We start from the raw sequence: 27,818 nt of genomic DNA, 5'->3' as shown, positions 1-27,818 counted from the left end.
ATCTGCAATTCTCTTTCAAGCTATCGCTATTTTATATCGACTGTTTCTTTTCTATTGAAACTACTAAATAGTATTCATGAAAAGTTAGAAAGCTCGACAAAAGCCCGCCGTTGAGAAGTTAATAGTCCTGGGGACGAGGTTAATGTGCATCTCAAAGTTATTTGTAGAAATACAGCCCACAATGTGGCGGAAAAGTTGACTTAAAGTTGACACACACTGATATCACCTTTTCATATTATCATAAAAAATAATACTGTTTGAAAGAGAACAAGAAGCAAATTTTAAAAAATAGAAAAAACAATATGGTTTTGTATCTTACGATTTGTCGCTGAGACGTTTGCGTGTTGAAATATGGGCTTGTTAGATTTTAAAATGTGCTGATTCAGCCAAATTTTAGCTTTTTGCTATTTTTTAGCAGAGGATATCACCTTAGGTATTTAGTCAGTTCATCTTGTTTGAAGCCAAATTATCTTGTTTGTACGTCACCACACGGAGGATTTGCCCTGCACTTTAAATTTGTATGACAGCTGTAAAAGTTGAAAACTTATTTTGATTGGTTGATGTTGTATACATTGTTTTGTATTGTTTTTATTATTAATGTGATTGGCTAGCTCTTCTTCTGTATTGTTATGTAAATTTGTTCGTGTTTTTTTGAAGAAGAAGCCAGTTGGCAGTTTTGAACAAACGAAGTGTGTCCGTTTTCTCCGAGTCCTTTTATAAATTTTATATTACAATTTCCGGATTGTAAAACAGCTATGTTTCGATAACTGAATAAAATGTCTAACTTACGCAAGTTAACATTTACAAAGTAAACAAAGGCTGCTATCTTCACAACCTCGTCCCCAGGGCATCTTGAATCTTTCCATGTATATTTTAAAGTTCTTTTATAACGACGTTTAGTTGGGTTGGACATGGAAGAAGAACATATTGTTAGATGGTGTATATAATTTAGTAAAAATCAAAATACAAATTACAACAAATAAAAAAAGTGATATTTACAAAAGAAAATCGAGAGAGAGAGCAATTTAATTAGAGCTAAAACGTGGAAAGAAAATTGTTTGAAATTTTAAAAGTACTCCGATCTAAGTCCAATTTAAAGTTGTTATGGCCTAAAGCCCAATTTAACTTCAAAAAAATTTTCGTTTACCGTCATTTAAAAATCTGTGTCTTTCTCCAGCTCAACTCGACTGTTGTATCTTATCTGAACGAAATTGCTATTAGGGATAAGATAATCAATTTTTTGTTTAGATCAGCAAATTTTCAACCACTAGAAACTAGATGGTGGAACGAGTGAACGTTTCTGTCGGATTGAAAAAATTTGAATGGATATTACAGTGCAAACAATATTACAACTAAAACTTGGCGAAAGAAATGCGTATATACTCGAGAATATACAAAATATTTAAAAAAGCTACGGAGAGCCACAGAAACACTCCATCATTGATTTAAAAATTGAAAATATTTTAATGTAAGCCAGTAACTTAACAGAAGGAGGTATTTTGAGGCTTATTGAAACAAAGGATTCATTGAACCAGCTTACGGTACGAACTAGCTCAACGAAATATACTGCATCCTAAGAACAAAACATTCTGCTACACACCTCGTGTAAACGGTGCCTTATCATGGGTACCGACACACTAAGAGTATTTAACCATATTAAAATGACAACTATTTCACCTGTATTCATAAAAAAAATAAAAATTTAGAAGTGCTTGTAAAACACTGGGCTTCAGAAAGAAGCAAAAGAGACTAGGCACTAAGTGCGTAATAAATTTCATTGGTTGAAATTAATTCTTCATTAATCCGCTGTCACGGAGTAATGTACACCAGTGACGTCATTTTTACTGATAGCCAATTCATAGGTCAACGTAAGGCCTGCCGCACCAAAAACATTGTGAATGGTCATAATTTTTGAATGAAAATCTGCGTTGAAATGATTACGCATAGCCCATATACCGAATCCCACGTGACTTCTTGATCATCGTTCGAGCTTTCTTCACCCAAACATGGTCATACGCGAAATTTTGTCGAAGTTCACTAAATCGCAAACGGAACGGTTGCATGTCTTCTATGAACAAGCTATCGAGTAAAATACGACAGAGGCCATCGAGTAAAATACGAGATTTTAATCTCGCGGTATAAAAACTACACACGTTCCACAACCACAAGTAAAAAACTATATCGAGACATTTTTATCAGCAGAGAGGACATCAGATCATGTGCGTTGACTATCCACTGGATGTCAACAGCTGTGCGATATATTACGGAGTATTTTACAAGTTACTGTGTTAGAACAACACACTCAGTCGTCGTGAAGGTCCTAGAAGGAAAACACGCAATCGTCAACTAAATGTAACAACCAAACGCAGTATGCAATTACTTATGTTAGTTTTTTCAGTTTGAATGACAACACTGTGTTACTTACCCGATTTTCCTGGCCGTGCAGCGGACCTGTATCCAGGATCTTTTGTTAAACGCATTTGTGTAGCGATAAAAATAGAATCGGCTAGAGCGAAAAAAAAATTATTAATAAATCGCGCTTGTCAAGATAAACAAGCATGTTATAATATCTTGTCTCGATAAACAAGCATGTTGAAATATCAAAAATACACATTGTTTAAATTACGGTGTTCTTCTTAAACCACAGAGAGCAAGTCTGCAATTTTAGCAAGAAAACAAAGTCGATGCGAGAAAAACAGAAAACTCTACAATTCCCTTCTATTCCTAGAACATATTACACATAGACACTTTCTTTTCTAAGAGGCGGCCTCAACATGTTATACGAAACGACAAAAAAAACATCAAAACAAAAACATGGTCATACTTACTATCATTTAACTTAAAGACATCAGGTCCTAGCGAATTAAAATATGCATGTTTCATTGCTTCAGACGCTCGAACACGCTTCGTTGGAACATACTATGGCGAAAAAATAATAAGTAAAAACAAAACGCAAACAAAAAAAGTTTTATTGATAAAAGCTCTCGTAAACGCCTTATTTCTTTGAGCCGGGCTAAAAAGGTTTCCATCATGCCAGGTTCAGTTCGGCTTAGTATACTATTTTATAACGGTCAAGAAAAACCGGACTAAATTGAGCCCTATCACAATATTCTAGATGATGGTTTTTTTTTTTTTTTGCTAAATAAGCATTTTTAAACAGTCAATCAAAGGAGTGGGGAAGACTGGTTCGTCACGGCTGGATATTGTTTATCATGGGTTTTATAAGCTCTTCCGGGTCGAACGTAAGAAGTGTTATATAATGGTCTTACTTACATCGATAAAACGCCGCAACAATTCTAAACCCTCTAACTCGATCCTACAAAAACAATCATATATTATATTTCTTAAAAATTAATAATTTGTTAATGCAAACAACTTTCAGCTGTGTAAAGTGAAAATAAACAGATTTTAACTACGTGCAGGTACAATGAAGAACGCAGTTACATTACCTTGGAACATGATTATGCAACTTTTCCTGCCTGTAATTAGGATAATTTCCTAAAACATAATAATTAAATAATCACTACAAATGCTCAACAATGGTTGTTCCTCTGTCATCTCCGTCGTAGTGTACTTGACCGTTATAACATTTCCATCATGTTTGGAATAAACAAGGCAACAATTTTTATGCTTCGCCCAACCTGTTTACAAGTTTTACAGCAGAGATTGACATCGCTACCTTAACATCAAGCGAATCAGTGTAAAGAAATGTTTCTACCACATTGTACCTGCTATAAATTCTTGGTTGCGACTAATCCCTGGCCACACGCGCTCGTTCGGTGTTCCTAACATCTAAAAAAGAAAGAAAATTTTCCTGCTCCAAACTCTAAATCAGTAACACCCTTTAAAATCGTAATGTCTGCCTCTCAAAACTTCGATAAACCAAATTCGCGTTGTTATAAACTCGATAAAGCAATTTCGTGTTGTTGTAAACTCGATAAACCGAATTCGCGTTGTTATAAACTCGATAAACCAGCGCTCATGGTTAGTATGCATAAAATTCGTGATTAAACTTTACACTTACTTTAAATATAAGAGTTAATTCGTTTTCTGCTGTGGAGCCAGGAAACATAGGTCTACCGGACACCATTTCGAAAAAAATACATCCAACGCCCCTGCATAAAAATAAAACACTGTTCTATACAGAAATATCTAGAGTCTGGGTCAGTACTAAAGTACTGGTACACATTGCACACTAAAGGAACTAGAGGGATAGGTTAAAAATATGCTTTCACACACATAAAACATGAACGCACCACATATCTATAGAAGCATTGTATTCTGTCGATCCTAACAATACATCAGGCGGACGATACCACAATGTAACGACTTCGTTCGAATACGTCTTCGTGGGAACAGATTTTGCGCGCGCTAACCCGAAGTCCGCAAGTTTCAATTCGCCTTTTTCGTTTATAAGCAAATTCTGTGGCTTTAAATCCCTACGAAAAAAACAACAACAAAATAAACAAATTAATGCAAAACAAAACTTTGCATGCAAAAAAAAACTGGATTCAAAACCATGTGTAGATTGTTCTCTTATTGGCAAACGCCCCCACTTGTTGGCGTTGCAAAAATACGGGGCGTGAAATACGGATATTTTATACCCCCAATTTCAACAGCCTATTTGACCGAGCGCAACATTCGTTTGGCATGTAATGGAGTGCCAAAATCATAAAAATTTTCCAGAACTTTCAAGAGGGCTTGTGATAAAAAAAATAGGAAAATTTTATACTTTGCGGGGTGTATTGCATATTTCTTGGACGGGGGTAATTTTTTGTAAATTTTTGTAAAGTACTAACATGCATGTAAGAGTGTTGTATAGATTATGAATTTATTTATTACATGTATGTTTGTTGCCAGGTAGTGTTTGTTACCAGGCGTTGCTAAGGAGTGGGATAAAATAAATACCAGATTTAAAAGAAATATCAATTTAGCGAAATGACGTCGTTATATTGTTTACCTAGAACATGCCATATTTATTAACACGAACATCAATTTTTTTGTCATACAAATATGATCATAATGACATCATTAAAATTATTTTTTTATATGAAATCAATTATTTCTATCCAGTGAATATACATCCACGAAGAATAGCCGTATGTTTTGGCTACATGGAAAACAATTAAATATCACATTTGTATTATTTCATAGGCAATTTAATTTTCTTTTATATTCAATAAATATTTTTTTAAGAACATTTGAGAAATAATGAATTTACTGAATATGTGTCTGAATCTTTACAGTATCCTTAAAATTTTCTTATTTACCTAGAATATGTTTTCATTAGGACTTTCTAAAAACAAGTTTTATCACCTAGACATTAGTAGTTCCGGATTATATCTCGCAGGTGCTTTATGTCCCGCAGGAACTTTATGCGCCCCCTTCCCTCAAAAAAGCCCTGCGTTGATAAAGAGGGATTTGGAATAACAAGTATCAAGAACAAAAAATCAAATTTGTTTATATTTTTTTCGAGGACGTACAATCCAGGCGAAAAGAAAACTTACGCTAAATAGAAGCACAGATTTGCATGCATATGAACGTGAATTCACATTTCCAGATAGCCGTATTTTGTCTGTCTGTCCGCAAGACAAGTGTCGTGAAACGGACACATCAAATAAAGTGTAATTTAAAGACGGACAACCCCGTGGATTTTTCCACGCGTAACGACTAGTCTAAAAAATATTTTTCTTTAACGCTTCCCACCTGTGCAGAATTTTTCTTTTATGGCAATATTCCAATCCGCGTAACAGTTGAAACAAGAAAATCTAAAAAGAAGAAACAAGTTAACATTTCATAAAATAATAAAGGGTGGTGTCGGCTGATAGATGTTGAATGTACAATGCTGACAGACAAAATTTGATATGTATGCGTCACAAAGAAGCAATTTAGTCCTGATCAACATGACGCTTTGATCTAGCAAACGTTAACAGTAAAGTTTCTAAGCAGTTGATCAGTAATCAAAAAATTACCGACATAACCCGACAGTTAATAGTTTCGCATCGGAAATCCAAACTTTTTCCGTCAACGAAATTAAATGGTGTTTTGTTGTTTCTGTTGTTTTATACCTATTCCCTGTTAATAACTTTTTATATTACACACTTATATGTAACAACGTGTGTTCACGCTACGATGGGGAGGACTTTTTTGACCCAGCTTGACAACCAAATTTAACGATTTTTCAACCCATCTGTGTCCTTTCTATGCCATGTTAGGATGACATAGCATGTACGTGGCATGTATGAAAGCGGTCAAAATAAAGCTATCACTGTTTTGTTGCAAAAGCGAAATGTATTGGTACGTCGTAAGAAAAATGTTTAGCAATGTTAGGCTGCACGTCGATTTTTCTTTAACCGTGAAAAACTGCTGCAAATGACTGCTGCAAATCTCAAAAATAAATAAATAAACAAAATGGAGAAATTAATTTTTACCTTGACGTTACTTAAGCTGATAATCCCTCCACATTCGTCCATATATGATTTCAAATCCTTTTCCTGAAACGAAATCAAACAGAATTCGAGTTAGTATGATGCACCCAACTGTAACCAATCAGATTCAGGAAAGATTTTCTACTAACCAATGAGACACAAGAGTTATTCTCTATTAACCAATGAGAATCACAACTGCTATTTATTTTGAATGTACTCACCACATATTCGAAAACTAACGTTAGTGATTTCGGTGTATGGATTATATCATGTAACGTCACTATATTTGCATGTTTTAAATCTTTCAAGAGCGATACTAAACGAGACACAAAAGCGAGACATAAAAATAAACCAGCTTAAGATAAAGGTTAAGCAATGCCTAGACCGGCATGCCTCTTTTTTTCCAAACATTACGGTTAAAAGCCTTGGTTAATCAGAACTGGAAGCCTTTTTCAAGGAAACACTGGCACAACTCTTACCCCTAAAGCCAGCTCTAAAGTCAAGAAGAATATCTTGAAAAAGCACTGTAGTTTTTAATGCATGTGAAAAGAACAACATCATCAGTTATATCTTTAATATCAAAAAATTGTTGATGCAAAATTGTTGAACAACTTAGAAGACCTCTTCGCATTCCCTCAAAATACAGTGAGAAGATGGCAGGTGTTGAAGTATGAAGTTGAATTATGATTATTTAGGATACTTCGATTTACGCAATTTTAATTTAATGTTTAAAGCAGACTCAGGACTTAAAATATTATTTATTTTGTTAGATCCAAAAATCTTAAAATGTACCAATTATTGCTGACGTCAATATGGTCATTTTCCCCAAATTTTCTTAAGAAAAAATCGATTTAAACACACAGAAAAAAGTAAACACACATACCTTCTCTTATAGCTGTACATGGTGCGCCCTCTTCGTGTTCTAAACGAATTTCTTTTAAAGCTACAACTGTGTCTGTCAAACGACTTTTTCCACGAAAAACGGTAGCATAGGTTCCCTGAAACAAACAAAGGTTTGTGTTACTTTAATAATTAATGAGAAAAATAACCTAATCTAAAATATGTGTTATGTGTTAGCTGGAGACATAAGTTTTGAAACACTGAGGCCTTGTCTCGTTTAGTATTAAATGCTTCTCTCTTGTACCTTTTCGGTACTTGTTCAAACTCACTAAAGCTAAGGCTCAGATGGTTATAAAAACTGTTAAAAAATGTAAGTTACGTACCTCTCCAAGTTTATCAAGTTTGGTGTATGAACTCATCTTTCCATAACCAAGTTCGGACTAAAAAAACATACCATGAATAAAACTAATGAATAAATAAAAACAAACAAACTGAATACATACACAGTTGCAATGCCGCAATAATTGGAAGGCTGTTTCAAAAATTCAAAATTTTTCCAATGAATAAAAAAATGTCATGATAGATCAAAATTACTTGAAATATTTATAACTAGTCGTTGCCCATGGAAAAATCCATGGGTTCGCCCCATCATTTTTAACTTAGCGGTGGGAGCGCACAGAGACAGACAGACGAGAACTATTATTATAGAGATTGAAAATTAAAATGATTCGGAATAGGCTAGTGTCGAATCTGAAGGTTGGACGTCAAACCCTCCTTTATCACTGCAATGCCATATACATAAACACGGTGTACATGTTATACACAGAACACATGCAATATCATCTGGGCAAGAATGGTGTTGCATTCTAAAGGCTATACATCAAAACCTTCCTCATAATGTTGGTGTCGCATCTGAAAGTCACTAAGCCACTAAGCCATAAAGACTTACACAAGACACTGGTCTTCTTTTCATTCTATTTCGATGTGCCATGTTTTGTATTTGAACATTGCTGAGAGCCGTTTGAGAATGAGATATTTGAAAGGGATAGTCATTCTGTTGTATAGTCTGTACTTCTGCTAGTCTGTTATATTTGACTAAATCCTTTTGAATTTTAGGAACTGAAACTTTATCCTGGTCCCCAGGACGAAATTTTTCCCTTTTATTTTCAAGTTTGCAAGCACGATTGTTGCCATGGAAACTCTCTTGATCAATTGTATTTGAAATTTCAATTTCAGAATGGTTAACATTTAAAATTCGCAGAAAATGTGGCAAATCCCTCTTCCTGCTGTCGTGTTTCTTCTTTGGGTTAAAAATTCTAGCAGGGAAACTAAACCTCATCTTGGCTTCATATACCATTAACATGAAAGCATAACACAATCATATTGTTGCAACACTGTCAAATTGAAAGCCTTGGAAACATCACAGAAATAGTTTGGAGCCATCCAAGCACATAAAAAAGCAACCTTGCACTTCTATTATGTTAAAATTCAAACAACCCCAAAGAGAACAAAAAGGCCAGCAAGATATGCCTACAATAATATTTACATCTTAACAAAAACAAATTTTGACTGTAAAAGGAAAACAGCATTACTTAAAGTACATTAATAAATCAGTTTTTAGCTGTTTGCATAAATCTGAAAGTAAATGTTTCCGTAAACAACAACAACAACAAAAACTGATTTCTTAACGACCAAAAGCATGTTTTTTAATACGTTCTTGCGATTCGCATATGTAATATATACGAGCAAAAATATAAGTAATTGGTAGTTCTCTACATACACAAAAGACTAAACAGGTGCATTTTGTCAATATGTACAGTACAGAAAGTGAGTGTGTGGTGGAAGACAAAATTGTAAACAACAAAACTTTAATTGACACATTCTATTATTTAAAAAAAGAAAAAAAAATTCCTGAGATGCATAATCACTGTTTTTTTTTTTGAAAAATAAAATATTTTGATTAGGAAGAAGCAGGTGTCCCATTCAAATGCTATACATCAAATATTCTTTGGTGCTATGTAATATTATGCATTTTACTCTATTGATCCAACGTCACTAAATCTCACACTCTTCCTTAAGCCTTTACTTTGGGTTGTTACTGGAAAGAAACAACATTTTATAAACTTGCATAATACCCATCATTGCATTCGGTGATACAAAAACAACACATCCTATCAAATTTAACCAACAATAAGTAGGCCTTACTATTTTTAAAATTCCAACACATAGAGTTTCTATAAACTTTTTAGGTTCCAAAATGTTTTGATAAAAACTATTAAGGCTAGTTTCATATTTGTTACCACAATATTTGTTTTCTGTAGGATATACTAAGTATGTTTTATCAAATTAGCAGGAGAACTGAGGACTCCTCATAAAATTATGCTTAACCTACCAAAGAAACACGCCTTTCTTTTCTTGACATGCCACCACCCCATGGAGAAGTAGGGACAAACCCTTGTTGTCGTTCGAGCATTTCAGGCAGTAGATTTAAATTTGCAGGCAAGGACATCCGTTTCTGTCGTGTTTCCTAAAGGATGATCAAACAAAAAACATTAAAACTCTGCAGTAGTAATTTAACATGAACTTGGATTGGAATATAAAAAAAATCTAAGCAATTCCAACTTTTACTATTCAAACTGAATCATTGCCATTTCTGAGAAATCCTAATTCAAAAAATCTGTAACAAAGATCTTGAATAATACTTAGAAGTCTCAAAATGGAAGACTGCACTTAAATAAGCAATGCTTACAAATGTACCAAAACTTGTAAATAAAGAGCAAAAAATACCAAAGATTGTCTATTCATCCTTCGTAGTTTTACTGGTGACATTCTACTGTTTCCATTTTCAAGTTCATTTCCCGAACCATGTCCAGAGTCGGTTGAGGCAACACTTTTCGTGCGAGCAGCCAAAAAGTCTAAAAAAAGGAAAATCATTTGTTAACATTATCGGAATTTTTACCTCCTTATATTTAGTAAAATTCTTGTAAGCAATTAGAAAAACATTTTTATAGAATAAAGTAACAATCTAATAACGTTGTTTACACCGAAGTGTATGATAAAGCGGGCTGAAACTGCGGAAAGCTAAGCAACAGAGATTATTAAACCCGGATAATCTAACAAACAACTAGCAAAACAACTTACAATAACATGTGTTGAATTGAAATCTTACAAAAGCTGTTTGTGAAAAGTAACAAATCAATATGTAAAAAAAAAAAAATAATTTGCCACATAATTTTTAAAACTGATAAATTTCTGCAAATAAATGCACTTTTTTTTCGTGTATAAACACAAAAAAAGCCTATCATTAAAAATGTGGAGATTTGATTTTTTTTCTTTATCTCATATTTTTTCATTTTATTGTGTTTTATTGAATACTTGGTCAACATTGTAAAACAGAAATAATACCTAATAAACAAACAAACAAAATAAAAGGCGTTAATTCAACAATACACACAACAATACAATGTGAAATTCTGGTGTTCTGGTGATAGCTGTGAATAATTTAATATAGCAGTCACCATTTTGAAGAAAGAAAGGAAGGCTTTTTGTTTTCTAAATTTTTTTTATTTTTTTTTTATGTTTTTGCATGTTAAAATGAATATATTGACACAGTGTCACAATCTACCTATCGATTGTTTCTAGGAGGGACCACAAAGCTAGTCCTATAATGTTTAAAGCTCATGGAACTTTTTACACCTTTGTATTTGTTTAATTGAGCTAAGCATTTTCTAATTGTAATCTATTATAGTGATATTGTGATAAAATTAACTTTAAAATGGATATGTGAACACCTGAAGTGCCATCGAAAAATATGTGTGTTTTTATCATACATTATGTTTATTTAGGAAACCATGAATTTTTTTTTTGGTACAAAAATCATGAAATAATTAGAAAACCTAGACTACTAGGCCCATTACTTTTTTAGCATTTGACTTTCCATAATTTAATTTTATGAATTTTTTGAGTTTTCAAATAACACGTGCTCTTTCCTCCAGACACATGCAAATTGATTAAGGCGTGCTTTTAACAGCACATCCAAAATACTGATTTATAAGGCCTTACCAACATAGCACACATGTTCAATACTTGACTTGCTTTCTTATGTGCTAAAACAATGTACAATGACGATCCTGTAATTTATATCAAAATATTTATTTCAGTTATGTACAATGTTGGCTTGCTGGCGTAGTGTACATGTTTCCTATTTCAAAACAAAATAGCGAAAACAGCGATTTATTTTGGCCTGTTGCTAAATATAGAACAAATTACAATTGCATTGCATTTAATTTTATTTCCAGTTTCTGCATAAAAATGCACACCACAAACAAAATCAGGCAGGTTTCTGCAATTTTTAAATTTTATCTGAGGATGGATTTTTTATACATAAAATCAATGAATAAAAATAAATAATTAAGACTTATTTTTGCACTGTGCATTCCATGTATGGATATTTTACAATACCATAACTATAAATTGTGGTTATATGTTCGAGAAAGTCACTATGGACTGTCCAATCACTTTGTGACATGCTTATAAAATTTGTATGACCTGTTGAACCTACCATACCGTAACAACTTTTTCTACGATTTAACATCATGCACCAAACACTGTAGCTTTTAGTCTTTGACTTATTTCACAATAAAAAATGTGAACAAAAAATCGAAAAACTTATTTACTTAAGAAGAAAGATGCCTCTTTCAATGAAAATCAAGTACAAATGTACAGAAATAGATGTGAAACAAATTACAAACCATGAATAATTTACATTCATTGCATAATTTATTTCACTATTATCAATAAACATTTTTATTTCACAAATTCTGTTTATGTATTATTTATTCTGTAACTATATACTGTGTTAATATCAATCTGATGACATTAATATGTTACATAGAACTAATACTAAACAGATAAAAATAAACCCTGTTCGTGGAAAATCTTTTTTAATGAAGAATACTAATTCAATCGAGTGTTTGGTTCATAAGTAAACTTTGTGACTCGTTTCCATTTAGAAAGTTGTTCCAAATATTCAGATCAAAAAGTTGGGCAATCTTACGTCTTAGCCATAAAAAAGAATATTACTAAAAACTTCACTCTGACAGAAAATTAAAATTTCAGAAAACGCACTCACACATTAAATCTGACTTTGTTTGTAGCCAAGTAGAAAAAATTTAGTTTAAAGCCACATTTTTTAATTAAAAAAAATGTGGCTTTCCTACTCATTTTGAATTTAAGCAGAATGGGGATGAAATACATAATCATATCAAATAACAATAGTAACAGATTATATAAAATTAAAAATTTATAGATATTTAAAGTTTTCCATTTTTGTCTTAAATGTGTTCAAGAACTTTGGGAAATCAAAAAAAAATGACAAAATATAGTACGTACATTTTAAACTAATCTTGTTTACTCATGAAGTATAAAATTGTGCTCAGTTGTTGCAAAAATAAAACAACAATATTTTTTATTTATATAACAGTATTCAAAACCTTTGCGAAGTTCTAAGTGAAATATATTATCATCTTTATCTAACAACAAGAATAAACAAGCACCCGAAATAAATTGAGATAAGATTCTTTATTAAACTTAGAGGTATGCAAATAAAACAACATACGAAAAGCACTAAACAACAGTATTCATTCCAAAGCTTCAATGTCAAATCATTAAAAAAGTAAATGATTCATGCAGTTAACAAATCTCATAAAAGCTCCAGAGATTTATTGGAAATGATGTTGTAGAAATCACTAACAACTTAATTTTTAGTTTTGTCTGATAAAATTAATAGGTATGTCACAGAAACATCAGAGATTTAAACTGATAGAATGAAAATACTCGCTAAAGTTTGTCAGGAATTTAGTTTAAGGCAACACAGGATATATAACTAAAATGATTTATTTTTTACTTAAACCCTTATTGGACTTGCTCTTTTCTAGGTCTATATAGAAACAAAATTGTAAGCTTAAACATTGCTATAATTATTTTGAAGACCAAATTTTTATTACATGACAGTAATCTATGCACCCATTTTCCCCAAATCACAGACAATTTTAGTGTTAGATCAAGCCAAAACTCAACCCCTGAATTTAACTTGCATTCAACATATATATAAGCTTGTATAAAATAAACTGTGAAAAATACCGTAGAAATAGTAAAGCTGTTTTGAAAATACAGGCTCTTTAGTTATAAAGCACAGTTAACTAAGCTTCTTAGCTATATTACAAATATTGCAAATATATACACATGAAATAATGTTCAGCCAGCTTCATGAAACAGTATCTTGATGTAAAGTAACATCAAAATACATTATATATAGCTCCCGTTCTAGTTTTTTTTATTTGGTAAAAGTAGTATGCAGGGTAAAATGATTGTTAATAAAAATCAAAATTGGGACATCAGTACGACATGTTTTTTTTAATCAATTTTTCCTTTTGATTTGATAATGAGGGTACAATCCAATCCGTGCTAACATTTCATTAAACGGAGATAGCATAAAAAACAACAACTTAGAATTGTCATTTATATACCTTCCTATAGAGTGTGCTTAAGTATGTGTAATAATCCTTAGAATGTATTTTTTAAACAAAATCTTTAATGAAGGAATTATGAGAATGCTAACTGGCTCATTGTTGATTTTAATCCTAGATGTAATAGCAACATGACCAATGTTTACTTGAGATTAAAAGTTGAATGTTAAAAACACACATACAAGGTGCTTATGTAGAAACTACAAATTTGATAAAATAAAACAAAACTGGACCTTTTTTTGCATGGATGTTTATAATTAAAATCCCCATGAAAACAAAAAATATTTTTTCCAAAAAACAACTAAAGTTTACAATTTTGATGAAACGAGATGTATATCCACATGTGATGTAGACTCCCCATTGGTTCACTTAACAACGACAGCAAAGCACAACACTTCATAAATAAATGAAAACAACTCTTCAAAAGAAGCCTTAATTTACATCATTATAACAATATTTTTTCGGGACATCACATGTTAGGTCAAAAACTGGAAACATGTATAAAGTAATTGTGATTTGTTGTACGACACAACAAATCACAATTACTTTATAGCCAAAAAACATGTTTTATATTAAGCCAAGAAAAATATTTATTTTAAAGAAAATGTAAACTCAAGACAGTATATATAATATCCATTTTACATTATTAAAAAAAAAAGAAAAAAACCCGAGTAAAAATATATAAATGTACAAAACAAGAAGATCAATTTACTTAGCTGGCCTCTGATTTCGGTTGGGCTTTCTTCAACTGATATTAGCTAGCTTTTCCCGGAGGGAGATTTGTAATCTTTATTGTTTAATGTTTTTAACAAAAAATAAACATTTCAGACAATATTTACTCTATAAAAACCACTTTTAGGGTGTGTAAGGTTTTAAAACTTATAAACCAAAAACTCATCATTTAACATTTACAAAATTGGCTGTCAGCTTGTTAGAAATATCTAGAAGACTTGATTTTTAATTTCTGGTTAAAAATTGAGTTATGGAGAAATTCAATATGAACAACGCAATTATTACTATTAACATTATTATTATTATTATTATTATTATTATTGTTGTTGTTGTTGTTGTTGTTATTGATTATTTAAATATTAAAATATAAATCGAAATCTTTTTGACTGTTTATGTTGACTCACAGTGAGAATTATGTTTATATTCATCCACAGTGGTAATAATCTACTTATATTACCACAATAAAATTTTTTAATTTTCTGGGTCAGCTGCTAATTCATATCAGTGTCACACCAAGAGATCTAATTTTAAAAACAATTATGTAACAACTTTTGGGAATTTATTTACTATTCTCTTGTTTACTGCTTCCCACTGTTCTTTATTAAATAATGCAATTCCCATGGTAACCTTAACACAGGAAGGTGTCACTTCCAATCAACTAATCAATAAATTATAAATAAATGTGAACAAAAATAAGGAAGCCTGTGAACATCAGTATACAGCATATGGGTTTACATAATTGTTATTCCCAACCCATTTAATTCAAACTATATAGGTGATTAGTCTGCTTTACTTTGTTCTATTACACACATGTACAAGTTTATACTTTGAAAATATTCACAGCTTATTTATTAAAAGAAAACAAAAATCACAAAACTCTTCAAATTAAAAAAAGCTAAAAATCTATTACATGCATTTCTACAATGACTATTTTAATTTCTAAGAAACTTCCACAAAGATTAATAAAAATAACATTTTGCAAGTATTGGCTTAATTAAAAAACATTTTTCTAAACTCAACTATCGTAATAAGTGCATTTGAATTAGCAGAGCTTTTTCCTTTATCATATTAAATTGCAGTAATAACTGGTCTATCGACGAATGCTCTCTTGTATCTCTAGGTGAAAAGAAGAGGTTAGTGTACTGGCATGGACAATCTCAACACCCTAAAATTTTCAATCTGCGTTAAGACATTGCCTTTCTTTAAATTTTATTATTTTTATTATTTCTTTTATTTTATTCACACTTATTACTTTCAATCTAAAACTGCTCGTGAATAAAAACCATCAATTTTTCCAACAAAGCATCTTTTTCATGCTATCACTCAAAAGAGTTAAAATCTCGTCAGAAAGTATTAAAATAGAAAGAGAAAATATTACAATCAAGATCTTCATTTTTGTTACACATGCTTTTATAAATTCTATGTAGAAAGTCTAGTACTAAGAATAATAATTCTTAATAAAGAACAAAATGTGGTTTATCACAAATTACATGTATACTAGTCTTCGTCCAGTAAGAAGTAGTATAGTAGCTAAAAGTGATTCAAATTTAAGGGTAAACAATAAGTTTCATCATGCTTCAAAGTTTTAGCACCTTGACAAAAACATAGTGAATTTGTTTTGAGGAGGGAAAGTTGAATGTTTTAATACAATATTTTAATTCAAATTTGATTATCTTTGTTTGAAATACTTAATTGAACAAAGATCTCCCTAGAGTCCTAGTATAATATTTTAAGATAGGAGCAATACTTGTCCCATAATGTGCAGCATTAAACACCAATATTTAATGATAACTTGTGAACCTTTCTTACAGCTTTGTAAACTATATCTCTCTTGGCACTCATGGTCAGAATTTTAAAGGTGATCAGGGTAATAATGGTGGATAAAAGCTGTGGGGAGACAATGACCATATAATACTTTGTTGCTCTAGTTTTTCTGACTTTCCATATATCTCAAAATATGCAATCTAAAAATAGGTTCGTTCAGTTGACTCTAACGCCAAATATTTGTGATGTCTGCACAATAGAATCCCAAATGACAAAAATTGCTATCTCTTGTAACTTTCATCATTATGCTTTCGTTTCTGCTGCGATGTATAACATAATTGTCAAATACTAGTTTTCAATGCCATCATGTAGCTAGCTAATGACTGAATACTTTCTTTGAATTTTAGAGTTTTTTATTTCCTGACCAACTGACCTTTTACTAGTGCTGAAATGATTCTTATACCAGATATTTGTGATGTCCACAAAACATTCACCATACATGTTTTAGAGGACATCTGGCTTTGTTTGCTATTGCAATAACATCTCTAGCTAGTAGCTATTCTCGTGCCAATGATAGCATCACATCTGGGGAAAACAATACACTCACCTGAATTTATTATATGACTTGCAAAGAATAATGCTTTAGATAAATTTGACCACAGTGTTTGTTTGCCCCCAAACATGCAATAATCCTATTTGTTAAAAAAAACCTCTAGCCACATGACTTTTTTTCCAGAAGAATAAAAGTTAAATATCCTACCTTTTTTACTATTATTATTTCCATTATATGTGGACTCTATTTCACCATTTTCAAGATGAGGTTCTAAAGAAGTGTCTCTTAAATATTCATCTATCTCTGATATACTCTCTTCTATCCTTGGTGCAGACTTTGTTAACGACAAAGCTCTTTTTAAACGTTTCATGCTAGTTTTATAAATGTAAATTAAAGTTTTTTGTTTAAACCTATCTGATTACTGTTACAACATATGGTATATTTTTCTTTAAGTCTTATTTTGGGCTTTCATATCTCATCACCAATTTTGATTTGATCTGATAAAAATTCTCTTTTTCTTTGTTCTCCAAGGTTATCATAAAACAGACTTATTTTTTTCGTATTCTTCACAATGTTACGCAATATATGCCTTATCATAAATTTTGTAAAGTAATAAGCTACAAAGGAAACTAATATAGCTAGAATATATAAAATCTATGTTTTTATCTTCGTATGTTTTTTTTCTCACCCGGTATCCTCCATCTTGATTTAAAAGTATTCTATTTCAGTTCCAACTCTCCACCATTTCGGAAATTTTACTGAGTCGGAAACAATAAAACTCTCCCCCCTAGATACTACATAAGAATAAAGTTTGCGAATTTTTGCGGAAAAAGGGAAAGTTGAGATATTCAGTTTCTTCCAATTTTAGCTAAACTTAAATAAACAATGATTAAAACATTAAGTCTCTTTAGTGTGTATCAGCAGAAAAAAACAGGTATACTGAAGCCACTGAGAGTAACACAAGGTCCCTCTTTTGGGGGCAAATCCTTTTCTTTTGTAAAGTTGATTTTGATTTTTACGTTTAAGATTTTTTACAGTCAAATAGTTCTAATTGTTTTGTCCCTGTGACATAGCAAACATTTCAAAGTTTGTGTCTAGAAAAGGGGACATCATCGGGACATCAAACCTAAGGGGACATCATTGTTCCCTTGGTTTATTAGTTTTGCAGGCGTATTTTTTGTTAGGAAGTGAGTTTAGCTTTGTAAAGTAAAACAATGCCGTATAAAAACAAAAGCTTGAAATTAATAAGGGATGGTCATATTTTTGCTGGATACTCCCGAAATTCTAGGACGCTGTATTTTCGTTTTCGATTGTCAAAATAAGTAAATAACCATTTTAAAAAACTGACAAAAGTACTTTTAATTTGAAAAATAGGAAGGAAACTATAGAATTGTACATGAATCACGCGCGATTTGATATGCTTTCCGTAGAACCTTAACTTTGGCATAACATTTTTGAACTTCGTCTTTTCGGTTCAGACACTAGTTAATAACCCGGAAACCTGGAAAACCTACAGGTTCTCCCGCGCTTTATATTCCGGTCATTAATTTTCACATGTTACACAGAAACCAAGGCATCACTATTTCGTGCGACTCCGCTACCATTTTGAATATGTTGTTATTATTGTAAAGAAACATTGCTTAACAAGAAACATTAAGAATTGGAAGAATGTTAACAAGATACATTCTCGTTCCCAGAGCTCTTTGACATAAACCTAGTCGATTCTCGTAGTTTACTTGTCACTGTCACTTAATTGTGTCTCTTCGGAACAAATGCTGTATCGAATTTCTTTTGTTTTTAAAACAAAAGACGTGTTATCATACTTCCATTCTTTTCAATTAAGCGCTAAGTTTGACTTGCTGGACATTTGACCAAATAAGCATTCACTTAAAACGTTTCATAATCAAGCGCCCAGACCGCATCGCCAGGCGCTTATTTAGTCACTGGGCGTTTTTTGCGCCTTTTTACAATTATAACCTGCCTAGCATTAGAAGCACATATGTAGTACGATTGTTCGCGTACTAGTGGTTTTAGTGAACAGAGTCATTCAAAATAACCATAATAAATTACTCTACTGAGGGTCTAAAGTAATGTTGCGCGCAGTAATTATGAACACGTTATTATCTCGAGGAAAAATCCATAGAAACTTGCCCGACATTTTTCTTTTTATGGTGCCTAACCTGAAAGCATACAGGTGTTATCGCCATCTTTAAGTATTACAAAACTGGCACGCTATCCAGCCATACGTCTTCTTCCAATATTTCGTGTAGATTTTTAAGAAGATCTTTATGAGTGAGATTTAACATATATTTCTAAAAAGACGTTTAAACGGATCATTCCGGTACATTTACAAGAGGTAATGATATTTGTGACATTTCGATCTTACATTTTTGTACCTTTATGAACAAAGCAACCTTTTCCCAGTACTTCTTAGGTTCCGTCTCAATACCAAAAACCTTTTTTTTTTGCATTGAGAACGTTTACGTATGGGAAAATATAGCGCCTAAAAAACCTTGCTTGGTTTTAGCACGCACCCTGTGCATTTTGTTTTCTATATATTTCTTGCGAAACCTTAACCCTTTCCCCACGTTTCTTTTACGCCTATGATATTCTGAAAAAACCTAATTTTATAATATCCACCCCCGTTATTGCACCTTTCTGCTTTTTCCAGGTTATGCACAAATACGAGAAATTGCTCTGGGTACAAGGTTGTTAAATATACACTGCGTCTTGTCCTCAGCTTCTAAACGCAAATTATTGTTGTATTTAGAAGCAGTAAAAACACGTGCGAACGCTACTCTATATATTTTCAACTGAACTTAATGTCTCGATAACCTCATACACAACAATTATCTCGAGGCTAAGGTTTTCAACAATTGAATCAGAACTGGTTCTTCTCTTTTTCTACCACGTAAATTATCTTGCGATTTACTTTTTCAACTAATGAAACAGAATTGGTTCTTTCTGTCTTTTTCTTCCACGCAAATTATCTTGCGATTTACTTTTTCAACTAACGAAACAGAAATGGTTCTCTCTGTCTTTTTCTTCCACATTACCTCTTTTTCTGAAAGCGGAAAATGCATACGAAGATGTGGCCATTGGAAACCGGGGCGTAAAAAAAAAAGAAAAATTCTTAACAATAGAATATAAGAATTAATTTTTTGTCTACCCAATAATAAAAAGAACAAAAACCGTGAAAAAATTACATGGAGTTAAACAACAGTGTTATAAACCCAGGTTCTGAACTTTATGTATTTTATGATTGGGAACTAAGTGTGAGCAAAAAAATCAACAAATAAAGTACGTGGATATAAATTAGGTCACAAAAGCTCATTGGTCAAGTGCAAGTTTGTTTTGAAATGCGATTGGTCGGTGGGTTTTGATCTGAAAATTTATTGGTCAGATCTCGAGACAATTCGTTCGAAAGTGCGATGAAAATAAACAGCACACACAACACTGAATTCGTTAAAAAACATTTCGTTTTACAAATTTCAATACAGAGAAAGATTAACGAGCCAAGTAGAAATAGCACAGTCGGAGATGGTCAGGAAATTTTTTAAAACTGAACGAAACGAATCAACAACGAACCATCACAAAACAGACAACAGACACAAATTAAATTCCGTTTTTTACAAGATATATGATACAAAAATTTACTAAATATGACTTCCCGTTTTTTTTATTTCTTCCATACTTTATGATGCACATCTACAGTTGTTTTGGAAAGGATAACTTTTTACTGCAAAAAAATAAAAAATAAGTCCATAGCGATTATTGGGGATCGACATAATTTGACGGCAACATTCCAGTTTCACCAGTTCGCTCAACAGTTCCTGTCATCCATCCGTCATCAATCGCTTCGCCGTTTATAATAACGTCGTTTTCGTTGAACGATACCTGAATTGAAAGACAATAAAGAATAAAGTTCCTTTAACTTTTGTTGTGATAACAAAAACACGCAACAACTTCAATTAACATGCAAAATAAATAAATCAGTTCTGCAGAGACGAAATGTTTTCAACCCTAACTTAACCCTATTATGGTCGAGCCTTTTTAAAGACTTAAATTCACAGGGAAGGGGACATAAATACCGTCGGGAGTGCTATGGAAGTGAAATACTACACAGGGGTGGACCCTATATAACAACGGAAGTGCTATGGACATGAAATACTACACAGGTGTGGAGCCTATATACCGTCGGGAGTGCAATGGACATGAAATACTACACAGGGGTGGAGCCTATATACCGTCGGAAGTGCTATGGACACAGAATGATACATGCACAAGTTCTTTATAAAATTTGTTAGAAAAGAAGGCTTTTTTTTTAAATCTCAACACTTACACAATTCAAAAGTTAGATTTTGAAAATTGGATAAGGTTCCGCAAGGTTTAGCGCATTTACCTAAACAAAAATGCCAACGTCCCCTGACCAAATTGCGTGTTGAAAATGATATCATTTTTCTCCCGAACCTTGTTAAACTTGAGTTGATGACTCACAATATAAAAACAAAACTTCCCTTCTTTATCATCAGAATAAATAACCTAATGGCAAACTCTTTGCTTTTCTGTAGCATTGCAGTAAAAATCCATCCGTAACATCTCTGGCCACGCAATGAAAACGCAAAAAGATCCCTGGCATTCCTTTAAATTTGTCAAGGTTGACTTCCCACACGCCATAAATCCTGACCCCCTGGCACGAATCAATCTTTGACATTGTAATATCACAAACATGTTACCTCATCGTCATCCGCAGCAGTGTAATCATACAACGCTACAAAGCGACCACCACCACCACCACCACCACCACTTGGAGTAGGAACGTCTGGTTGAGGTTCGGGCTCGTAAGTTTGTGCAGGTGGCGGGGGATCGTAGCTTTGTGCAGGTGGTGGAGGTTGGTAGCTTTGCGCTGGTGGGCTTCTTGGAGCATCATATCGTGTAGCAGGAGCATCTCCAGCAACTATAACAAACAATAACACAATACGAATAATAAATAATAATAATAAACTTATTCGTTCTACAAAAACATATAGGGTGTAAGAATGCACTAAAAAAAATATTAAAAATAGCAAACAAACGCATAATGAAAAGAAATAGTGTGGTGACAAAAGAAATGTATTTATCGCGCAACCAACACGCTAGCCAACGCAGATTGTTAAAATATTTCGATTAAACGCCAGGAACCCTGCTTTAACTTAGTAATAAAACCCACCCTCTACATACGTTCTCGCCATAAATTAGATGATTTTTGGAGGGTACGAATTTCCCCTATCAATTTAAAGAAGTTAAAATTTCAGGTTTAATAGAGGATTATACGAAACGGAAGCAGCTTTGTTCAAAGCACCACAGTAAAAGGATTTATCAAAAAATTTGGACATTTGTTGGTGACGAGTTTTTAATACTACTATCAGCTAACGTGACTAAAACCCTAAAATTTTATCGAACTTTAATCTTAATTTGAAGTGATTCACTACTTAAAGATTGCAAAAAATTAGTAACCGCCCAACGCCCCTCTGTCAAATTCGAAGCATTACAATGTCATTACACTACATAAATTCTATGCAAAAACACATAACCAGCAAATTAACGAGGACCAAGATAAAGAAGTGAGAAGGAGTGTACAGAAGTAAAATAGATCTCCCACTTTGAGTTCTATTACATATTAGGTAAGAGTTAGGTTAAAACATACACTGAGGTGGTGCAGCAGAGCTCGAATCTAAATACAGAAGAAGGATAGCATGTACACCACAGAACATATAAAATCGTCCATAGTTAAATTAAATATCAGTCTTTTTATCGTCAACAGATTTTATATGGTTACTAGAAACTTACACTAGATACTAGGCGAATGTTACTTTAAATAGAACAAACTTCATATCTTACAATTTACAGTTCCTTGGTGACATGCATGAAAAAACACACAAATAGCAAGTAACTTATGCAGAAACTGTTAATATAAGACATTTCCCACAAATTCACTTAATCAGTGTGGTTTTACAAAAAAAATCCTGGACATTAAAACTGTCTGTACAATATGTGATTCTCGAAAAATTGGCATTTGAAACCTTTGAAAAATTGTTAATATTGACTAGTACTTATAGTTGAAAATGCAATGACAATAAAAAACAAGAATACGTAAGAAAATAGCTAATATCCACTAGAAGACAACCAATGTATATAATAATATACTTTAAATATTCTTTACTTTTACAACGTCTGCAACGGAAATGTTTAATAATCATTTTGGATTATTTGAATTACACCAAATTTTACAAATTAAATTGATGCCTGATGCCTACGCATTTTAATTTCTTAAAACATTGGAAAATAAGCCATTGGAAGGAGTCCCCTAGTTTAGCTTAAACCTAGATTATATGGACAATTTCTGGATTTTTATGTTTAATATTTTGCAGTTCCATACTATAATGCAAATTTCTCTAATTACCAAAATATCTTACGATTTGGCTATACAAATAAAATTAAACGAAGACCAGAAAAGGTGATTTCAAAATGATATATTTTTCAGATTTCAAGAATTTCCCTAGCCCAATTAGGCTAATTTAGGCCATGGATTTTTCTCCAAATATGATAAAGATCCTAAGTGACTTTAGGAAGTTCTAGCAGAAAAACAGTCATTGTCATTTGCTACTGGCAAAGGTTTGACCAAATGCAAGGTTGCTGGTTAGAAATAACAATTTTTAATGGCTGTATACACACGCTTAGAAATCAGTTTCCTAAAGCAATCTTGCAATCATTTTTTAAAAGTTCTCCAAAACTGGTTTTCTCATGTGCAGTTACATTATTTTTATATGAAAAAAGTTCATGAATGATCCCGTGTCCCATAAAGAACTTTCCTGTATCTTTGTATACACAGAAGAGCAATGTAATAAAGAGTTTGCAATTCGTGGTTTACTAACTGTTTTTTTGAAATCAAATTATTAACCTATCATCAATAGAAATCGGGAACATATTTATTTGATATTTCCTACTGAGATTAAAAATTTATTTTTTAAACAAAATATAGCTACATTTTAACTCTTTCTGCGTGTTTTAGAATGAATACAGCGATTATTAAGCAGGTTGTGAATTAGAAATATAAAGTCTGTTAGCACAAATTTTTTGATTGTAGAGAAAAAATCTGCTTGCAGGTATGATCTTAGACCAATGTGGGCCATTTATCCCCTTTCAATGGTTATTTTGTTGCCGGAACTATCATAGAAATAGGTGACATACAAAAAATTGATAAAAAATGGGATTTACACTTTTAAAATTCTCCTCATAGAATAACTTGCAAGACAGCATTTCGAGCTAAAATTTATTAAATGTAATATATAGATGTCATGTAAAATATAGCATATACAACATTTACGCTTAAAAAAGTAATCCGTGTGTCGAACAGGTAAAAACATATTTTCTTGCATTCATCCCCTTAAGCTAGAATTTAATAACAACAATTGCTTATGTGAAGTTTTTATGAGATAATTTAAGTTTATGTACAAGACATTACCTTTATTGTTTTTGATATCACATTTTTATGTAAAGTTACATTCAAGTGGCACTGTAGTTTTTGTAGACTCAAGGAATTTGTAGTTTACTGTTGTATGCTTTGCAACCTTCTGTTTGGAGAACTCTGTCCCCCTTGCATAAAGTCCGCTGTGGCACAATTTCGAAAAAGCTCTTTTTCATGGTGTGCGTTACGATGTGATAATTATAGCCACCTCTGTCAAAATGATAGAAACTACCGTATTTTCTGGTATATAACCGCGGGTTATAGGTTGACTTTTATGACTTCCACTGTTGGTGCGGGTTATAATGTGGTGCGGGTTATAATGTGGTGCGGGTTATAATGTGGTGCGGGTTATGTGATAAGTTTTATATCATTTATTGTGAAATTTAAAGTTTATATATCTATTAATGCAAGCAAGACAAGGTTTCCATTTTTTAACAATCTTTTGTGCGTTGTTTTTCATTTATTTGCAGTACTAACAACCTTACGCAGAATGAAAAAAAAGCGGACACTGCATCAAGAAAGTGGAATACACAAAGGAATAATATACTACATGCGCGATCCTATACGTAGTAACCTTACTTCACCTACGTGATTTAATTGTTTTCACACAGTGTAAATTGCTTTATATTTATATTGCTCTCTAAAAAAAAAATTCTGGGGATCATAATTTCCTTTGTGTTGAATGGAATTCTAATCTATTTATATCTTTGCAATCACATTGAGCACATTGAAATGATTTGTATCTGGTAATAGAGCAGTATTGCAGGTATCATTTTTAGGTGTTATTGACATGTATAGATAGATAGATGTTCATATTTTACATGGCTAGCCTCACAAATATCGAGGGATATACCCTGTCTATTATTTCCAGGAGGGGCCATGGCGTAGATGGAGAGTCCTAGAGTATTTAATGCTCATTTTGAGCTATGCAGACCCAATTAGAGCCCGCGCTCTACTAGACAACTCCCGGCAACATCCAACGGCCAACACAGTGTGCCATCTTCCCAATTTCCCTTACATGGCTTGGGTTAACCCAGGGCTATGGTAACATTCACTCGCCCATGTTGAATCGCCGTCAAGAGGAATCGAACCCTGGTCTCCCGCACAGAGTACGAGAGCTATAACCACTAATCTACGGCGCCATTATTGTTTATTATTATTTCGACAATCGAAGACAAGGAAGTTAAAACTTGGAGTCGCTAGTTCAGACAGTTAGTTCTCATGTTTGGGGTTTACGAGTTTAAATGACCCCAACTTGTCTCCAGCATGAAATAAAAAAATGACACAGCAGTAAAAACAAACGAAAAAAGGAACCACAAAATATGCTGAATTTTTTTCTTAACACGATGCGGGTTATACAAGGGCGTGGGTAAGTAAAACTCATTGATTGAAATTTTAAGAGGATTATACGAAGATGCAGGCTATCTGATAGCATTTGATTTGTAACTCCCTAAAAAAGTGGGAGCTGCGGGTTATACGATGTGCGGGTTATATACCGGAAAATATGGTAGGCTCACAGTCCTAGGAGTAATATCTACAAAGTATGTGCAACAGGAGCATAAGGTTGCAATTGCCTAGTATTTGATAAGGAAAGAGTTAAAACACAGAAATACTGGTGAGGTGTGTGTGTCAAACATAAAGGAACAGTATATATAAAACAATTATCAGATTTAGATTAACATGCTTAAAATGTTTTGATTATTAAAAAAATGACTAAAATATTTGAATTCAAAATTATCAAAATCAAAAGTATCAAAATTTATGGAAACATGCAAATTTACAAGTTTATAGACTAAGTACAGTGCCTTTAAGATGCCATATATTTGATGTTTTACGAAGAAATGACTACACAAATCAAACGTAATAAAAATTTTCACTGTGCAGTTGAACATTACGGGCAAACTGCAGGATAATACACATTTATGATAATTCAAGGAAACTAACACTCGATTGAGGTAAATATCACACTTCTATAAGGAGAAAACACTATCTTTTGTCATAATTTTTTTAAATTGCCATGTTTTGTTTTTAAAGAAAAGTACACTTAAGTTGTATCTTATTATTATTAACGTTTCTTGAAAATTTAAAAGACATTGATACGAAAGAAGTTGAAGAACTGTAAAAAACACGCTTTCGTCTCTAACAAACTCCTATAAAACATGTTTTTTACCTCCTTTCTTCCGATATTGTAAAACGATGGAGAGCCGTAGGAATGCATGTACAATTGAATTATCATAAAGGTGTATTAGCTAATAAAAATAGCCTGATTTCCCTGGCTGCCCTTGCCTCTGAACTTTGTTGCAGCATTTGCATCAATTATATATTTAAATAACAATAAAACTACCTTTCTGTTGATATCTAACGTCACTAGCTTGTACTTGTGATTTCTTGACACGCAACGTTTCTGGATCATCTGCTACTGCTGTGAATTTGCCTCTTTCTTGTTCAAAATCTTTATGATAAACAACGTTACTTTGGTTTGTCGTATTCTTTTTAAGCCTTAAATTTTCTGGAGTATCAGCAACGGCTGTAAATTTAGTTGTTGGGTAATGTGTATTGCAGTAAGGCAGCTTGTTATAACCCTTGTATGTTTTCATACTTAGGGTCATATGGCAGGTTTCGCAGTTGAAGCATCCCTTGTGCCATGTTTTATCTAAGCAACTTAACTTTTCGACAGGGTAGACTGTCTTATTACATCTGTGACATTTAGCATTCATCCTGGCAACTCTTTTGATAACTTCAGTTTGCGCTTGCTGTATTCGGCCACCTCCCAGGCTAAACGTTCGAAGTCTCGCTGATCAAGTGGGAGTTTCATTAGTTTCCATTCCTCTACCTCATGCCCCGTACAAAAGCCAACGTTGTTCGCACAGCTTTAAATACAAATTTTAACTTTCCCAGACTTTTTATTCAACTAAGATTACTTCATATACATTATTTTGTAATTTTCTGTATTCTTAAATAAAATATAGCAGAAGACTAGTGTGCTTCATAAAACTAACCATACACAATAAGTGACGACACTTGTACCGAGTAGTCAAGCATTCCGTTAACGGTGAAGTCAACCGACGACGACTACAAATCGTCACCGTATGATTTGTCGACTTCTTGAAAATAAAACAAAAGAACTTTTAACTCGCACGGGGGGTTAAACACATTTTTGTAATATCTTTATTGTTGTCAAGTGCAAGACACGGAAACAATTTTTTCAAAATTGAATTCGGAAATTTACCTACTTAAAAGGGCAGCACTCTTCTAAGCATCTAAGCACATTGTGTAATAAAGTTAAAAATTTATTTTATGAACACAGAAAAAATTTGAATCCAAATTTTTTGAGTGATAATCAATTGTACTAAAAAAGTTCTGTCGGGATTTTATGTCAAGAAAAAAAAGTGGTTTCTGTCAATTCTCAAGTTTTGTTATCTTTCAATCCGTGTATATCTAAATGCCATAAATGGAGATCCGCTCAT

General features: G+C 32.6%; 2 protein-coding genes across 5 annotated transcripts; both read right to left on the bottom strand.

Moving 5' to 3' along the window:
- Window positions 1-927: 927 nt before the first annotated feature.
- Window positions 928-17,574, bottom strand: LOC130625402 (cyclin-dependent kinase 17-like). Of its 3 annotated transcripts, none has more exons than XM_057440492.1 (16): window positions 17,052-17,574; window positions 10,056-10,183; window positions 9,661-9,795; window positions 7,652-7,708; window positions 7,312-7,426; window positions 6,650-6,744; window positions 6,432-6,494; window positions 5,707-5,768; window positions 4,257-4,439; window positions 4,025-4,115; window positions 3,729-3,792; window positions 3,450-3,498; window positions 3,274-3,316; window positions 2,829-2,919; window positions 2,426-2,506; window positions 928-2,320 (listed from the first exon to the last, which is right to left on the bottom strand). In XM_057440492.1, the coding sequence occupies exons 1-16, from the start codon at window positions 17,212-17,214 to the stop codon at window positions 2,289-2,291; spliced, it is 1,452 nt and encodes a 483-aa protein (XP_057296475.1). In that variant the 5' UTR covers window positions 17,215-17,574; the 3' UTR covers window positions 928-2,288. The 3 variants fall into 3 exon arrangements, with proteins under 3 accessions (XP_057296475.1, XP_057296476.1, XP_057296477.1); XM_057440493.1 differs by lacking the exon at window positions 17,052-17,574 and adding an exon at window positions 14,029-14,080; XM_057440494.1 differs by lacking the exon at window positions 17,052-17,574 and adding an exon at window positions 11,835-11,877.
- A 2,410-nt stretch (window positions 17,575-19,984) lies between these two features.
- On the bottom strand, window positions 19,985-27,332 carry LOC130625497 (LIM and SH3 domain protein 1-like). 2 transcript variants are annotated; one of them, XM_057440603.1, is made up of 4 exons: window positions 26,696-27,332; window positions 22,531-22,557; window positions 21,581-21,801; window positions 19,985-20,741 (listed from the first exon to the last, which is right to left on the bottom strand). In XM_057440603.1, exons 1-4 carry the CDS (start codon window positions 27,066-27,068, stop codon window positions 20,616-20,618), a joined length of 747 nt encoding a protein of 248 aa, XP_057296586.1. In that variant the 5' UTR covers window positions 27,069-27,332; the 3' UTR covers window positions 19,985-20,615. The 2 variants fall into 2 exon arrangements, with proteins under 2 accessions (XP_057296586.1, XP_057296587.1); XM_057440604.1 differs by lacking the exon at window positions 22,531-22,557 and having other exon boundaries at window positions 26,696-27,322.
- Between the last annotated feature and the right edge of the window lie 486 nt (window positions 27,333-27,818).

Source organism: Hydractinia symbiolongicarpus, chromosome 14 (genome assembly GCF_029227915.1).
Source record: "Hydractinia symbiolongicarpus strain clone_291-10 chromosome 14, HSymV2.1, whole genome shotgun sequence".
NCBI classification, from domain to species: domain Eukaryota; kingdom Metazoa; phylum Cnidaria; class Hydrozoa; order Anthoathecata; family Hydractiniidae; genus Hydractinia; species Hydractinia symbiolongicarpus.
Note: the sequence above shows the minus strand (reverse complement) of the source record. Positions and strands in the feature narration are given on the sequence as shown.